Source organism: Castor canadensis, chromosome X (assembly GCF_047511655.1).
Source record: "Castor canadensis chromosome X, mCasCan1.hap1v2, whole genome shotgun sequence".
Classification (NCBI taxonomy): Eukaryota; Metazoa; Chordata; class Mammalia; order Rodentia; family Castoridae; genus Castor; species Castor canadensis.
Genome location: NC_133405.1, coordinates 121,798,292 through 121,815,798, shown reverse-complemented (window position 1 = coordinate 121,815,798; position 17,507 = coordinate 121,798,292). Strand labels below are relative to the sequence as shown.

Here is a 17,507-nt window from a genome sequence, read left to right as displayed (position 1 = left end):
TCATTAAAATATTTATTATTAATAAATAACAAAAAAAAGAACAAAACACAAGTTAATAAACCTACAATGAAAATGTGTAAACGGGCCATTGGCAGATAAGAAGTATCAACCAGGGCTGGGGGTGTAGCTCTGTTACAGCACTAGCCTAGCATGAGCAAAGCCCTGGGTTCAAACACCAGCCCCACAAAAAAATGTCAACCAATTTTCCCAAAACGGAGCCTGAGTGAAAACAAGAGACCAATCAGCGCTGAAGTCTTGAAGAAGGACTGGAGCCAAGGAGGGAGCAGATATGTTCCAGGCAGAGCTGGCAGGTGCTTTGGGGAATGAGGATGGTAACCACGGATCAAGACAGGAGGACAGCTGCATAAAGTAACAGAGAGAGAGAGAGACTTCTTTCTAATAAAGAAAGGAAAAAAAAAAGACAGGACAAGTGCAAGTCCTGTATGTGGACCACGTGGTTCCTTCCTTCCCCCATGCCATCCCAGTGCAAAACTGTCCATGACTAGGAAATCATGCCAGGCCAAATTTTAATAACCAGGTAGGATATCACTAAAGAAATTCCATGGATTTTTCTTCTTAGAGCCAAGAGAGAGGTGTTTGTGTGTGCGTGCTCGTGTGTTAGTGCCTGAGAGCACAGGCATCCCCATATAAGGTCGACTCCCGTCCAGCTCACTCTGAAGTAGAACCTGCCTGCCAGCAAGCCCCATCTATGCACAAACAGTTCTTACTAGTGTTTCAATTGCCTCATTCTGAAACATGACCGGACAACCAAGGATCACCAGACATTGGAGGAAAGCCTGAAACATAAAAGAGAAAGATCGAGACAAGCAAGAAGAAAAAATGACCCTACGGGAAACAACTTCAAAACAAAACTAAACCTGTCATTAAGTATCATCAAATAAGTTCAAGAAGCTACTTCATTAAAAGAAAAAATAATTCTATGAAAAAAAAAGAACATTCAGAGAACAAGAAAAAGCTCATGGAAATGAACAAAGTAAAAAATTCAAAAGGAATGAAATAATCAAGAAAATATGAAACATTCAGGGTAATTTTAAAATAACCCAATTGCTAACTAATAAGAGTTCAGAAAGGAAAAAAGAGAATAAATCTTCAAAGAAATACCAGATAGTGTCCTTCAGCTGAAGGCTGCAAGCCACTAAAATGTCTAACCAAGGAATGAAAACATCTACATCAAGTCACAGCACCATGGAAATTCAGAACATGAAATAATAAAATAAGATCCTAAAAGCTTCCAGGAAAAAAAAGAGTCACTTCAGAAGCAACAAGGCATCCAGACTGGTTATCCATCTACAATGCCAGTGCTAGAAGGCATGGCTTTCAGAGTTTTGATGGAAAACAAATTCTATTACTATCCAAACTACCACTTGGTCTGAGGGCAGATAGTCAAAGTCTTGAAAAATTTCTCTCCAACACACACATTTTTTAAAATGACTTAAGAATGTAGTTCAACAACATGGCTGAGTGAAACAAGGTGAAGATGACACAGAAGCCCAGAAAAGGGGTTTTAATTTTGAGAATCCAAAGAAAAGTCCCTTTACAACATCTACGTTGAAGTCTCAGACTGGGCTGCAGAAGACTATAGAACTGTGGGGGAAAGGGGAATGGACAAAATATACAAGATGCCAAGTTTGGAGAAACCTGAGAATAAGGTAAAAAAATTGATACAGGGTGAAATGGGAGACCACACATGGACTTACCTGACACTAAAAATAGTCTCTGCTGAGAGTCATAGGTTTTTTTTTTTTTTTGACATGGGACCCCTACAGATGCTAGAGTAATGTATGTTAAAGCTACTTACACACAATTCTAATAATGTAAGTGTTATTTATTGGTTTTAAAATTTACTTTTATTTTTTGCAGTGCTGGGGATCGAACCCAGGGCCTCAAGTATGCAAGGCAAGCAGTCTACCACCGAGATACACCCCTAGCCACTGTACCAAAAAGCAATAGGGATTTAAGAAAGTAAATGTGCTTACTAAGGATAACTAATTTCTTTGTTTTACCAAGAGTATACAATTATATGCTTAAAGTCAAATACAATGGAGTAAACAAGCATATTAGATATTAAGAAGGCCATATTCAGGAACCAAGTCATTATCCTAAAAACTATAAAAGTAAAAATAAAAAAAAAACAAAAAACCAACCATACAGCCTCTCTCCCATATGAACTAACCATTTAAAATACAAATCCCACAAAATTGCACCTACCTCTAGTAAAAAGAAGTCCAACAAGGCCAGCAAAACCAATAACACCAAGTCTCGGAAAAAACCCAGGAGGTGCATTTTGGAGAAAGTCATAGCTGTCTACAATAGAACCAGATCAGGAAACAACTCCATAAATCATTTATCAAAAACAGAACAAAAGTCTTACATATAGCTAGGATATATAGTATTAAATGTGTTTCAAGCCATACATTGTTTTTTAAATCACCATATTTATTACATTTTATGATGTACTTCAATGTTTTTTATTGTTTCTAGGAAGGTACTTAAAAATTCAAAGGAAATGCATGATATAATCCTAGAACAAATTTTATTATTTTAAAAAAATCACATGCCAAAAAAAAAATCACCCAACTGTTTGCATTTTGAGTTTTAAACATCACCGATTCTTTTTCTTAAATCATTGACTGACAGCAGTTGTGGGAAAAGTGCCCTGGTTCTCTCACACCTAGGACAAGATGACTATGTTCCACTCTGTTTGCCAGAGATCTCCAACAGGACTGAGTCCCAGTTGCCTGCAGCCATAATCAGCTCCACAATGCATCCTTCCTTGGCTTCCTTTCCTTCCAGCCTGACTTCTCCACCCCCTTACAAATGTTTTCTTAGGGTTACTAACCAAGTTAACTACTAGTACTAAAGCATTTTACTCAGGGTCTCCTTCTTGGGAAATATAACCTAAGACAGTATGGCAGGAAGCATTTTAATAACATTTAAAATTTTTAAATGTTTTAGAAATGAGAGAAATTTATAGTTTAAAATTTAGAATTTTCGATTTATTCACAAAGATCAGTGTTTTCACTTTTAGAGATTTACTAAAACAGATTTGCTCAGTTATTGGTACTCAAACATTTGTCCTTTTTCAAAAAAGTATAGGTATCTAGTTCCTATTTAGAAGCCAGAGGTAAAATGAGTCAAGATAAGTGCTAGCATCTGTTTTATACTGCAAAAAGAATCAGGAATGGTTAAAGTTCAAAGTGCAACCCGCTAAAGCCATGCATTCTTTGCTTTCTGCTAATACATTCTTTCTCTTTAGTTTTTTTTTTTTTTAAGTTTTTTGAGACAGGGTCTTCCTATGTAGCCTAATGTGGCTTTGAACTCATGGTCCTCCTGCCTCTACGTTCTGAGTGCTGGGATTATAAGTATGCACCACTATGCTTGGCTCTGCTAATACACTTCTTTTAAACATTATTTCAGGAACCAAATGCATTAAACTCAGCACTCACTATTTGCTAACAGTCCCTCCTCTAAGCCCCGATCATACTGTGCCTGCTGTGTGGACTGCTGCCCAGCCTCACCCCCACATTCTCTTGTGGCAGACACTGCTCTTTGAAGATTCATCTCAGAAATCCTTTCCTAACTGTTCTTGTCTCCCCAATCTCTATTCAACTAGTCTCCTTCCTCTGTACCTTGTGACAGCCTCTGTATTTGCACTGGTATTAAATAATTTATTACATGTATCTCAGAGGTTATGACCACTGTCCCCCCCTTTTTTCCCTTTTTGAGGCCAGATCTTGCTATATAGTTCAGGCTGGCATTTAACTCGCAATCCTCTTGCCTCCACCTCCTGACTGATGGGAATATAGGCATGTGTCATGGTATCTGGCTTTGATTGCTATCTTAACTTTGATCTTCAATGACTAGCCTGATGGTGACTTAACAAATGTATGCTGAACTGAACTAATAAACTAGAATACTCAGTAACTCTCTCCCCCAGGTAATACCAGATACATGATGATTTTCCTTTTCCTGGGTTCTTTGGGAAATATGACAGTCATTTAAAACACTACTATAGGGCTTATGTTATATTTGCATTAATTACTTATTTTGCCTTTAACCTAGTTTTTTCTTTCCATTCTCCAGTCTGGGTCATTTTAGGCAAATTCCTACTTCCTTTTATTTTTGCCTACCAATACAGTGTTGCTCAAGTCTAGACATGCACCAGTTGACAGGAGGACAGCCAGATGGCTTTGGTGAGCTGAGCCCAAGTGGGCAAATCACAAAGAATGGGAAAAAAGACTTTTGGGTGTGTGTGGTACTGGGTCTTGAACTCAGGGCCTTCACCTTGAGCCACTCCACCTGCCCTATTTTTTGTGAAGGGTTTTTTGATACAGGGTCTCAAGAACTACTTGCCTGGGCTGGCTTTGAACCGAGATCCTCCTGAACTTTGCCTCCTAAGTAGCTAGGATTACAGGCGTGAGTCACTGGTACCTGGCAAGAAGATATGTTTTAAGACTGTACTTGAAGCCAAAACCCAGCCTCTGGTAACATGCCTTAGATGTGACTGCTGGAAAACGGACTGACAGTGTTGGTAGACAGTAACGCAACCCCTCATGGAATGTTCCTAAGTACTTAAGAGTCTTTGTGGTAATTATGAGTCCAGGAGAAGGAAAAAAAAGACAAATACTGCAGATTATCTACCACTATGAATTAATGGGAAATGATAAGTGACAAGGAGGAGACATCTTCAGTCACACATGTTTATTATGTTCCATCAAGAAAACAAACCCTTGTAAAAACAAGATTTTGACTGCTGAGATGCCCACTAAGGGGAATGAAATATATTCACTATCTCCATTAATTTACTAATTCCTGAATGAAATTAATCAGAACATAGATGGCAAACTCAGTTTATGAGTGCATGTGGTAAGTGGTTGAAATGTGAGAAACAATTAAGGACAAAAAAAGCCAAATGAGGCTGGGTGCAGTAGCTCATGCCTGTAATGCTAGCTGCCCAGAAGTCGAAGATGATGCACAGTTGGAGGCCAGACTAGGAAAGAGATTCTAAAGACCCTGTCTCAGTCAATAAAAGCTGTATATGGTGGCATGTGCCTGCCATCCCAACTAAGCAGGAAGCATAAATAGGAAGATCGCAGTCCAAGCTGGCCTGGGTATAAAGTGATAATCAATCTCAAAAATAACCAAAGCAAAAAGAGATGATGATGTGGTTCAACTGGTAAAGTGCCTGCCTAGCTCCTGAGTTCAAACCCCAACACTGCCAAAAAAAAAAAAAGAAAGAATAATACTAATTATGCAATAAGACCTTTCCCAGGCATATCAGCTCCAAACTTCTCCTGCTTCTAAACTTCAATAGCCAGTGTAAAATGAGCTATTTTGATTCTGAAAATCTATCGATGAGTTAGAGCACTACATTGCACCTGCAAATTGACTTTTTATGTGCAGTGCTAGGGATTGAACCCAGGGCCTCACATATGCTAGGCAAGTGTTCTACCACCAAGCTACAACCCCAGCTCTTGGACTGGCGGAGTGGCTCAAATGGTGGAGTACCTGCCTAGAAAGCATGAAGTCCTGAGTTCAAACCCCAGTACCACCAAAAAATAATTCATCTACATTCCCAACCCTCAGGGGGTTTGTTTTGGCAGTACTGGTGTTTGAACTCAGGGCTTCACTTGAGCCATACCTCCAAGCTCTCTTTGCTTTAGGTTATTTCTCAGATAGGGTCCCATGCTTTTTGCCCAGGCCAGCAGTAGATGGTAATCCTTCTACCTATGCCTCCTGTGTAGCTCAGATTACAGGTATGTATCACCATACCTGTTTCTTGAAATGGGGTCTTACTTTTTGCCCAGGCTGGCCTCAAACCTCGATCCTCCTGATCTCCACTTTCCGAGTACCTAGGTTTATAGGCATGAGCCACCACACCTGGCCTAATTTTTTTTAATCCAGTGCATCAGTACTTGCTAGCCTAATAATCATAGTACTGTTGAAGAGATTTAGTTGATAGTAGTCTTCTGAAATATTTGATAAAAACAACTGGTCTTCTTTCCAAATAAATCCATATAACTCTAAAATTCTGCATACAATTTAAAGGAATCCAGAGATCTCCACAGACAGTTCATAGAACCCCAGTTAAATAGGTCAATGCTAATGAAGTAACTGATTATGCCTAATTAAAAATCAACTTACCTAACCCCCACTGAAAGAAACGCTGCATCTTGGGCTTAGTTTGGGAATATGTTTCCTAAGAAAAAAAGAAGAAATGGAATAAGTAGGATTTGCTGGCTAGAAAGAAACAAAATAAATATACTTGTTTTTACTGAATAAATTATCAAGGTATTAGCATTTTTTGGTGCTGGGGAGAATGCCATCAGGCTAAGCACACACTCTACCACTGAGCTACACCCTCAGCTATTAACAGCTTTTGAATAAAGGGATATACTTTCTGGTTTTTTGGTTTTTTTTTTTTCTTTTTGTCATTTCTCTTTCACTGCATTCAGAAGAACAGCTTACTACTACTGCAGGAAGCAAAGATTCCAAGTACAGTGGCTTTGACAACCCAGTCTTCTCTTAAATGAAAGAAACAGACTAAAAATGAATACTCTTGAGAAGTACAGAAGCAATCCTTTTTCCTGAGAAGATTAAATCTGTCTTTCATATTATGCCTATTTCCTGATCTGCCATTATTTTAGCACTTACATCTGGAAAATGCTCATTTGACGCAGGAGTGGCCAACTATAATAGGACAGGGGAACAGATAACTCTGTTTGGGGGACACCCCAATCTTAAAGCAAATGAAATATCAGCATTTTCCTAACAACAGTAAAATGGCTTTGTACATGAATGTTAGATGATCCTAAAGGAAATGAGGAACTAGCCTGATTGAGGCCCACTTTTGAGAACTCTGTAGTGAAGATGGACAGAGATACAGGGCTATCAGAATACATCAGAACTAGCTGCCACTTGAAAAGGATTTGTTTTATGTAATTTGGTTCAGGTGAGAACAAGTTATTCTCATTTTTTTAATGGCCTTAAATAATAAATGCTGAATTTGGGAGAGGACATAAGGAATTGAATATCACTTCATCAAAATCCATTATTGGGCTGGTGGAGTGGCTCAAGTGGTAGAGTGCCTGCCCTAGCAAACATGAAGGCCTGAGTTCAAACCACAGTACCACCAAAAAAACCCAAAAAAACAAAAAAACCCATGGGTCTTTTCTTTTCCATCCATAAAAGAAAGAAAACCCACAGGTTGATGTCTAGATTGAGAGCCTACTTTTTTGCTAATTTAATCTTTTTACTATTAAAAAACTAATCAAGGGCTAGTAGAGTGGCTCAAGTGGTAGTGTCTGCCTAACAAGCATGAGGCCCCGAGTTCAAACTCCAGTACTGTCAAAAAAAAAATTAATCAAGACAGGACTAGAAATTGTTGATCTGGAAAAGAAGTCAGAAATGAGAAATGTTTCTATTCATGGAGGTTTCATTCTACCCAGAAAAATAAAACCATTGTACATATAAGAAAGCTTTTTTATTTAGAAGTAGTACAAATAAACATGTTGATAACTGCTTTATCATCTATAGAGGTTTATTATTAACTATCATACATAGAAGGACAAGGCAAAAACAAAAGCAACCTTAGGTTGAAAGGTAAAGAGACAAAATATTTTCTTTTTGAGACAGTGTCTCATCTTATAGCCTAAGCTGGTCTCAAACTTGTGGTCCTCCCGCCTTAGCCTCCCAAGTGCTGGAGTTACAAGGGTTTGCCACGACACCTGGCTAACAAAGTATCATTACAGAAAAATTGCACTGGGGGTGTAGCTCGGTGGTACAGTGTGTGCTTAGGGTGCTTATATTGATAGAGCTCAAGCATATTTTTATTTCTTAATTGGTGACCAAAAATTCAGGAGTGGAAATTTAAAAATTTAAAAGAAATTTTAGATGAAAATTGAATTTGCAAATCTCAAGCAAAGTAAACCTGGACCATTTCACATACATCCACGTATTGGTTTTTACTCATTTGTCCTCAATTTTTGAAATCAAGATCAGTTATGGCAAACATGTATCAAAGCCAACAAAAGCATTCTGTAGATTTTAAATTCTGGTTTCAGATATTAAAAATGACAGAAATACTTTTACTCCCACCATGACAAGTGACTGACCTAAAACATGAGCCAGGACAGAAGCCAATCAGTTCTTTGGTCATTGGGGCAACAGTTCAGTGAGCAAATACATTAATTCTACCTCTTTTGGTGTCTACCTTCCTATTTTAGCACTCAACATGCACTATAACCATTCCTTTTTAAAGTGGTACAGGTTGGATATCCTTTATCTGAAGTGCTTAGGACCAGAGTGCTTTATATTTTAGAATTTGGGAAATTTTGGAATATTTGCATAGACTACTGGTTGAGCATCTCTTATCTGAAAATCCAAAATTACTCTGAATTAGGAATACTCAACCTGTACTAATTTGTAGAATCTCTAGGAGAGGAAAGCATCTCAGTTTTGATATGTACATTTACATTTTGTCCATTTCTTTTCATTAGAGTTCCATGTGTTCCCTGGTAGACACAATGTTTTTATAACTGCAACCAACAAGGTAGTTATTAGCCCTCTGCTCTCTAGTCAAGGTGCCACACCCTGCCTGCTAAGAGGGAAATTCTCTCTGAAGCTAGGGGCATCACCGCATCTGCTCTCCAAGTAGCACTGATGAACATCTGTAAATTGAGCACTCTTCACTTGGGGCCCTTTATTATGCCTTTTTCCAAAAACCTGCAGCCAATACAGACTTTTCCTTCTTTTTTCTTAGTACAGACTTTTCACTATTGACTCTAAACAGCTGTACCTGACACCAACTTGTATATGGATCACACTGATGTCGGAGCTGTGAGATACTTTCTTCAAGTTGGGTCCTTGGCTTCTCCACATACTTAGATTGACCTTCAGGAGTCGAGTAGAGTGAAAGCTGTACATATTAAAACAAAAATTAAAAAGTATAAACAGTAATGAAACCATGTAACAAATTATTAAATTTATAAGTATAATATTTCTAATAATTTGTAAATGACAGTGACTCTAAGAGTTACACACAACCTGTAACTTGACTTCAGATGATCTTTGCACCTTGCTTCCTTAATCAGCAAGGACAAGGCCAAGAGGGCAGAACTACAAGGTGTCCTCTCCCCTCCCTATCCATGATGGCAAACAAAGCAGCTCCCCTTTGTTGTTTACTTTTGGCAGTGCTGGGATTGAACCCAGACTTCAAGCAGCTACATCCCCAGTGCTCTTTATCTATTTTAAATACTTAGATCTGGTATTTCACCTCAGACTTACTTTGGAAAAAAGATTTTATTACACTGAAGGGGAGGGGTTTTTTAAAAGGCTTGAGAGTAATTGAAGAATAACTGGTGACATAGTTTAAATGATCAGTCTAGTGCTGATCAAAGCAAGAGAGCTGGTTTGTTTCCCATCCAGAGAACTAACTTCTTACAACCACTGCTGGCTGACTTCTTCCCTCTCAACAATGTCACTGTTGTAAAGCCTGAGAAGAGTAAAGAGCAAAAGATAAGCTAATTAGCTTTATGTAAACACTGTATAAGTAACTGTTCGGGGACTGAAGGTAGATCTATACAACAAGAGAAACTGAATATCCAAAAAGACAGTGGGAAGTACAGACAAAAATGTCAACAATGGAGGGATGTCTTGTTTTATTTATTTAGTGTGTACTAAGTAACTACTTATGAGTGTCTAATCCAGTCAAGAAGCAGAAAGAACCTAATTCTTTAATTTCTTTGAGAGAATCTACTGGGATATGGAAGGAGACCCACCAAAAACTCTACATAAAGTATACCTTACTTTCAGCCTTAGCTAAGTACCATTAAAGTTCATCTGCTGAAAAAGCTATAGTTTAGTAAATTTTTTTCTGTCATGTATGCTAGGCAAGTCCTCTGGGTTACATCACCAGCCCTTCTTACTTTATTTCGAGACAGGGTCTCACTAAGTTGTGAAGGCTGGCCTCAAACTTTTAATCCTCCTGCCTCAGCCTTTTGAGTAGCTGGAATTACATAAGTGCACTATCACAGCTGGTCACACCTTAGTAATTTCCACAAAGAAAACAAATTATAAGGAAATAATATTTTCTCCTTTTAAATATATTCTAACTGGGCTAGGGGTATAGCTCATTGGTAGAGCAAGGGTTTGATCCCAAGTACCTCAAAAAATTTTTTAAAAATCTTCCTGACATATAATTTGTAGAAACTCTCCTACAGTAACGAAATCAGACATTCGAAACGTATGACCACATGAACAACATGTTACCTCTTCGACCTTCATGGAATTTTTATGAGGCAAGTCCTTTTTCGGTGCAGCATAGACTCTGAAAGTAAGTAGGCTCAGGCTGGCTGGCCCCACAGACCTCTGAATTACCTGAAAAGCAGAAGCAATCTTAAGCCTTCTCTCATACTACAGAGTAGGTATAACCCACCTGAAAGGTTTATTGCACTTTATGAGAAGCAAATGTTCCTGAATTTCTGAGGAAGTCAGAACTTAAAATACAGGTCCTCACAAATTTCAGGTCACTTTTATCTTAATTTCCCAAAGATAATAGTGTCTAAGTTTTTCTAACTAGCCTTTCAAGAGGAAAAAAATTATATGCATACATGCAAATATATATTATGTTATATATAATATATACTATATACATATGTATGTATATATATGCACACACACATACATATATATGTACACACATACACAGAGACAGAGAAAGAAAAAGAGAAGATAAACAAATATCAATCTGTACATGATATCAATTTAATCTTTGGAGCATGTCCAAAACCAGCTTATTATCTTTCCCTCAAACCTGCCTGTCTTTCTCTACTTACTCTCTCAGGAACAGTGACAACCTCATCAGAAATTCCAAGGTCACCTAAAACCTATTCTCAGTGATTTTCAAGAATATAATATATAGTGATTAACTACAGTTGCTATATTGCACAATAGATCTCTCAACCTTGTGCCTCCTAACTGAAATTTTACATCTTTTTTTTTTTAGTGTTTTTTTTTTCATTTTTCTTTTATTATTCATATGTGCATACAAGGCTTGGTTTATTTCTCCCCCCTGCCCCCACCCCCTCCCTTACCACCCACTCCACCCCCTCCCGCTCCCCCCCTCAATACCCAGCAGAAACTATTTTGCCCTTATCTCTAATTTTGTTGTAGAGAGAGTATAAGCAATAATAGGAAGGAACAAGGGGTTTTGCTGGTTGAGATAAGGATAGCTATACAGGGCATTGACTCACATTGATTTCCTGTGCGTGGGTGTTACCTTCTAGGTTAATTCTTTTTAATCTAACCTTTTCTCTAGTTCCTGGTCCCCTTTTCCTATTGGCCTCAGTTGCTTTCAGGTATCTGCTTTAGTTTCTCTGCATTAAGGGCAACAAATGCTAGCTAGTTTTTTAGGTGTCTTACCTATCCTCACCCCTCCCTTGTGTGCTCTCGCTTTTATCATGTGCTCATAGTCCAATCCCCTTGTTGTGTTTGCCCTTGATCTAATGTCCACATATGAGGGAGAACATACGATTTTTGGTCTTTTGAGCCAGGCTAACCTCACTCAGAATGATGTTCTCCAATTCCATCCATTTACCAGCGAATGATAACATTTCGTTCTTCTTCATGGCTGCATAAAATTCCATTGTGTATAGATACCACATTTTCTTAATCCATTCGTCAGTGCTGGGGCATCTTGGCTGTTTCCATAACTTGGCTATTGTGAATAGTGCCGCAATAAACATGGATGTGCAGGTGCCTCTGGAGTAACAGTCTTTTGGGTATATCCCCAAGAGTGGTATTGCTGGATCAAATGGTAGATCGATGTCCAGCTTTTTAAGTAGCCTCCAAATTTTTTTCCAGAGTGGTTGTACTAGTCTACATTCCCACCAACAGTGTAAGAGGGTTCCTTTTTCCCCGCATCCTCGCCAACACCTGTTGTTGGTGGTGTTGCTGATGATGGCTATTCTAACAGGGGTGAGGTGGAATCTTAGTGTGGTTTTAATTTGCATTTCCTTTATTGCTAGAGATGGTGAGCATTTTTTCATGTGTTTTCTGGCCATTTGAATTTCTTCTTTTGAGAAAGTTCTGTTTAGTTCACATGCCCATTTCTTTATTGGTTCATTAGTTTTGGGAGAATTTAGTTTTTTAAGTTCCTTGTATATTCTGGTTATCAGTCCTTTGTCTGATGTATAATTGGCAAATATTTTCTCCCACTCTGTGGGTGTTCTCTTCAGTTTAGAGACCATTTCTTTTGATGAACAGAAGCTTTTTAGTTTTATGAGGTCCCATTTATCTATGCTATCTCTTAGTTGCTGTGCTGCTGGGGTTTCATTGAGAAAGTTCTTACCTATACCTGCTAACTCCAGAGTATTTCCTACGAAATTTTACATCTTTTGATCAACATCTCCTCAACCCACTCCCCCAGCACCCCACCCCTGGTAACCACCATTCTACTATCTACTTTCATGAGTTCAACAGTTTTAGATTCCACACAAGAAAATGGCTATAAGTGTATGAGGGAATGCACAAGTTAACTAGCTTGAGCCATTTCACAATGGACACATGTTTCAAAACATCACGTTTTATACACAATAAATATATCTGACTTTTATTTGCCCATTTAAAATTAATAAATTAATAATAAAGAAACTGAGGTCATCTTCACAGACTGTTCCATCCTATTGGTGTCACTAAGTCCTGCTAATTCTGCCTATTAAATGATCTCAATTCTACTTTCTCTTCTTTATATCTTCCTCTACAATGTTTCCTTAGGCCCTTCTCCCTTTCCTGAATTGCCTAGCAGCATCCGGTGTCCTGGCCCTCTAAGGATTCAAAACTTCTCACAAGAAAGAATGATCTTTCTAAACTACAACCTTGATTGTATTCTACCCTTACTTGAGATCTTTTTTTTTTGTACTTATTACCTAGGACTTTTAGATGAACCAAAGAAGGTCTGTTATCAGCCACAACCACCTTCTCCAATCTCATCTTTCTGTCACTCTACCCTTACCCACAGACCTTGAACTCCCTTTATTTTTTCATGTTTTCTGGCTTCCTGGGTTCACATATGCCAATTCCTCTAAAACATCTCATACTTGTTTTGTCTTTCTGTAGAACTGCCTAAGAGCAGGGAGAATTCAAGCTTTTAATTTGTTTATTTCCATCTATCAACTACTCCCTACCAGACTGGAATTCCTTTCAGGATAAAGTGTGTTTTACTCCCATTCCTATTGCTATGGCTATGTTTGGCACAGAGGAGATGCTCAAGAGCTGGTCCTTCCATTGCCTGCTCCAATGAGACACAGGAAATGGAAAGAAGAGGGGTGACCAATAAAGAGTGGTTGCTCTTGGTCTACCTAGTTAGGCATGATTTAGCATTATGAAAATCATATTACTGAGATTTGCAATGCCCGTAATGCAAAAGACTAAGGTACTCTGTAATACAACACATACAATGCTAAATAAAAAAAAATCTCTTGAAATGTATGCCTGAAGTCACATACAAAAAAGGAAATTCCCATATTTCAGAAGCAAAGAAAGCTGAAAGCCATCTTTAAAAAGGGGGTATTATCTTAACTGCTTTGAAAATAATTAACATACTCTGAAGTATTAAGTGTTGATGTTGAATGGTTTTAATTTCAAGGCAATACTGCTACAGATTTCTTTTGCTTTCAGGATAAAGGTTGGCCAGCTACTGCTGACATTGGTCACTGTGATTTGTGCCCATCACAATTATTCGGCAGGACCTTGATCCAGTGTAAACAGAGCAACACCCCTCCTAGAAAACTGCTCCGACCTTCAGAAGACTCTGGGCTTTTAAATTCAGTTTAGATTACTCAACCCATAACTCTTCCTCCACCACTCCAGCTCTTTTAAAGAAGCCAGGCTGTCTCAGGCTTGAGTCACTCAGAGTTCTATTAAGTTCCCATGAATAAAAGTCCCCTTCCCTGTGCCCCAGCAAGAGCACATGAGGCTGCTGGAATCTGGAGATGTGAACTCATTGCTTTCTGCCTTCTGTGACTGCGCTGCTAGAAATGGGAACTTTCCACTGAGCCAAGCTGACTCTATGCCAGGACCTTGTTTCTGATACCCCCTTATCTGCTCTAGCTGGTGCCCCCCTCCTTCCACTTGAACCTCCCATGTCTAAATGGCTTGGGTTCAGTGTCTCCTATCTTTATCCTTGTTTCACATATTGCTTCAGGTTGCCTTTTTTATTCTCAATTGCTGCTTTCAATCCTTAAATCTTACCTGCTTTACACAAATTTCATTTGTCTTTTCACAATCTACCTTTGTATTCATCTTTCCACTTTTACGGGGGTGGGGGGGGGAAATCTGTTTGTTTTTGCGGTGCTGGAGATTGAACCCAGGTCCCAGCCCATGCTAGGCAAGCGCCTTACCACTGAGCTATATCCCCAGCCCCAGCTCTCGCTTTTATGTTTAGAATGACTATTCTCACTCCCTTTCATCTTTGATTTTAAAGCGCCACTCACTTTCTTAACATTTATTAGGCTCTTAGTTATTAATTTCTACCTTTTTCCCTCTTATCTTCCTTACTTTTCTAGTTTTAATATCATTTAAACCTCGCCCCACCCCGTTTCTTGCCTAAGTTGTCTTCATCTTCCTCTTCTCCTATCAGTTTTCCTTCCCAAGTAGCCCCCCAACTCCCACCTCACAGCAAAAACAGTGGCCACAGAAAAAAGAAAGTCAGCTCCTGCAGTGGCCTAAAAGACAAACAAAACAAAGGAAAACCAAACCTCATCCCAGGAGACTTGGGAGACCCACAGATGAATTTCCCCAGGAAATTCCTGTGGTCAGGTGTGTGACTGGTTCTTTCCTAAGAATGACCCTTAGCCCAAAATTCCCACCTGTATCTTGGCATGAACTGGGTAAACCTCCCTGCAGAGAGCACATGATTTACTTCAGGTCTCTCAACCTCACCACTACTGACACTTGAGCTGGATCATTCTTTGTTGGGGGCTGTTCTGTACATTGTAGGAGGTTTGGCAACATCCCTGGCCTCTGCCCACTGGATGCCAGTAACAGACCCTCCCAGTCACAGCAGTCAAAAATGTCTTCAGACACTCCAAACGCCTCCTAGGGAGAATCCACCCCCACTGAGAACCACTGACTTACTTCAATAAATAATAATTTCTGACATTGCTCACCATCTAGATCTAAAGAAAATCTGCATGTTTTAAAATGCATACCCTTAAATCTAATACATGGTGACAGATACCTAAAAGGTGATAGATACCTGAAGGAAAAGTGGAAGAACAAGGGGGAGTGAACTTGCCCAAAAGGAGTACAAGGGAACTTTTGAGGTAAAAGGAATGATTTATATCTTGATTGAGGTACGATCACACAAGGTGTATACATTTGTAAAAACTCAAACTGTACATTAAAGATTGTACATTTAAGATTGTACAACTTAAAGATTTGTGCATGTAAATTTCACTTTAAAAATACATAGCCTCAGCCAGCCACTGGTGGCTCACACCTATAATTCTAGCTACTCAGGAGACGTAGAACAGGAGGCTTGTGGTTCAAGGCCAGCCTGGGCAAATAGCTCGCAAGACTGTATCTCAAAAATACCTAACACAAGAAAGGGCTGACAGAGAGGCACAAATGGTAGAGCGTCTGCCTAGCAAGCAGGAGGCCCTGAGTTCAAACCTCAGTACTGGGGAGGGCGGGAAACCTCCATCGCCTCCAGCACACCTAATGTTTACCCAGTTCATGCCAAGACATAGGTGGGAATTTTGGGCTAAGGGTCATTCTTAGGAAAGAACCAGTCACACACCTGACCACAGGAATGGAACTAGGTGGTACTGACCTGTGTGATGGATGGAAATCCACGGAAGGAGCCTCAGGGAAAGCTCCACAGCAGACAAGGCTGACAATGAAGCATCACACCTTGGAAAGTCTGCCTTCATTTTTGGCATCAAAGGGGGCTTCGTGCTCCCCATATTCCTGTATAATGGTAAAGAGGAAGCTGGCCAGACCAGCTGCTATCACAAATAGGGGTCTTGGATGCTGTGTGCCTGCAGCCAGGTGGCTATCATAATTTACTAGAGATCATGAGTATTTAGGCCAACCCATTCAATATCAGAATTTCAGAAGGGAGAGGTGGAGGGGGCACTGTTTTTCTCACTCCCTCATTAGAGCGAGCTTTTCTCTAGCTCCTGGTTATTACTGAACCTAACTGGGCTTAACTGGGGGCAACTGGAGATTCAGAAAAGACATAGGATAGACAGACAGGCAGAAAGTGGGGTCAGGTGTGTTGGGCACTCAGGTGGAGACACCCAACCCTAATTGCTTTTCTTTATTCTTTAAGGCCTTACTTCTTGCAGTTCTTTAAAACCTAGTTTAAAACCTCTTTCCTGAGACTCACACTGTCCCATGTTTTCTCTTAGCTTATCTTTAGCCTAATCACTTTTAAAGTCTTTTGCCCCCAGGCTTGCAGCTTTTCTTTAGCATTCTCTCTATAGCTTTCTTAAAGCCTTGGTGCTCAGACTTGCAAAGTCTGGGTCCTCTATCTTGCACTGTCCCATGTTCTCTTTGGCTTCTCTTTAGCTTCTAAAGCCTATGTTAAAATTCTTGGTGCAGACTTTCTATCAACCCTTCTTTAGCCATACTTTTTCCTTCAGCAATTTCCCTTTAGCAATTCTTTTCCCTTCCAAAAGCTTCCCACATCAAAAAGGCTCAAAGCAAAATAATCAAGCAAAAGGCAAAAAACCTCAAACCCTCCTTCAGGGGCCTTTTATAAACAGAGGCAAACAGGGTGGAGCAGAGGCTCTTGGGGAGGAGCGTGACATTGTAACAGGAGAAACCTGCGGTCCTACTTCTCTGAACACAAGCTTAGGAGATGCAGCTGTTCTGCTTTTTTCTGTTTCATGGCCGGGGCTGTGCCTATCTTGGCCTACAGATGAAAGCAATTAAGCTGCATCTCGCCTTGCTTAAGTCCAGTTCTCATAGGCTTTTCATAATCCGCTCTCCACAGAGAGGCTATTAAAATGGGTACAGATTACCCTAGGAAAGTGTGAGGGCACAACGAGGAGGCAAAGAAAAACCTTCTTCTTTTTTTTTTTTTTTGCAGTACTAGGGTTTGAACTCAGGGCCTACACCTTGAGCCACTCACCAGCTCTTTTTTTCAATGGGTTCTTTAGAGATAGGGTCTCACAGAACTATTTGCCCAGACTGGCTTTGAACATTGATCCTCCTGATCTCTGCCTCCTGAACAGCTAGGATTACAGATGTGAGCTACTGGCACCCAGTAAGAAGAACCGTCTTCAATCTTTTGTCTCCTCACAGGAGAAGACCACTAATCTGGAGTCTGGGGCCTTGAAGAAAGACTTAACCAGCTAGGCGTAGTGGTATATGCTTGTAATCCCAGCTACTCAGGAGATAGAGGCAGGAGGACTGCAGTTTAAGGCCAGCCTGAACAAAAATGAGACCCCCATGTCAGAAACAAAACACAAAGAGGTAGA

General features: G+C 39.6%; 1 protein-coding gene across 3 annotated transcripts in view; it reads right to left on the bottom strand.

Moving 5' to 3' along the window:
• The window catches only part of Apoo (apolipoprotein O), a 55,106-nt gene that overhangs the window by 20,604 nt on the left and 16,995 nt on the right, over positions 1-17,507 (bottom strand). For all 3 annotated transcript variants that reach the window (XM_074064382.1, XM_074064381.1, XM_074064383.1), the window contains 4 exons: positions 10,291-10,398; positions 8,819-8,938; positions 6,166-6,220; positions 2,230-2,325 (listed from right to left, as the gene is read on the bottom strand). In XM_074064382.1, the coding sequence (XP_073920483.1) occupies positions 2,230-2,325; positions 6,166-6,220; positions 8,819-8,938; positions 10,291-10,305 (286 nt within the window). In that variant the 5' untranslated portion in view covers positions 10,306-10,398. The remainder of the gene's footprint in view (positions 1-2,229; positions 2,326-6,165; positions 6,221-8,818; positions 8,939-10,290; positions 10,399-17,507) is intronic.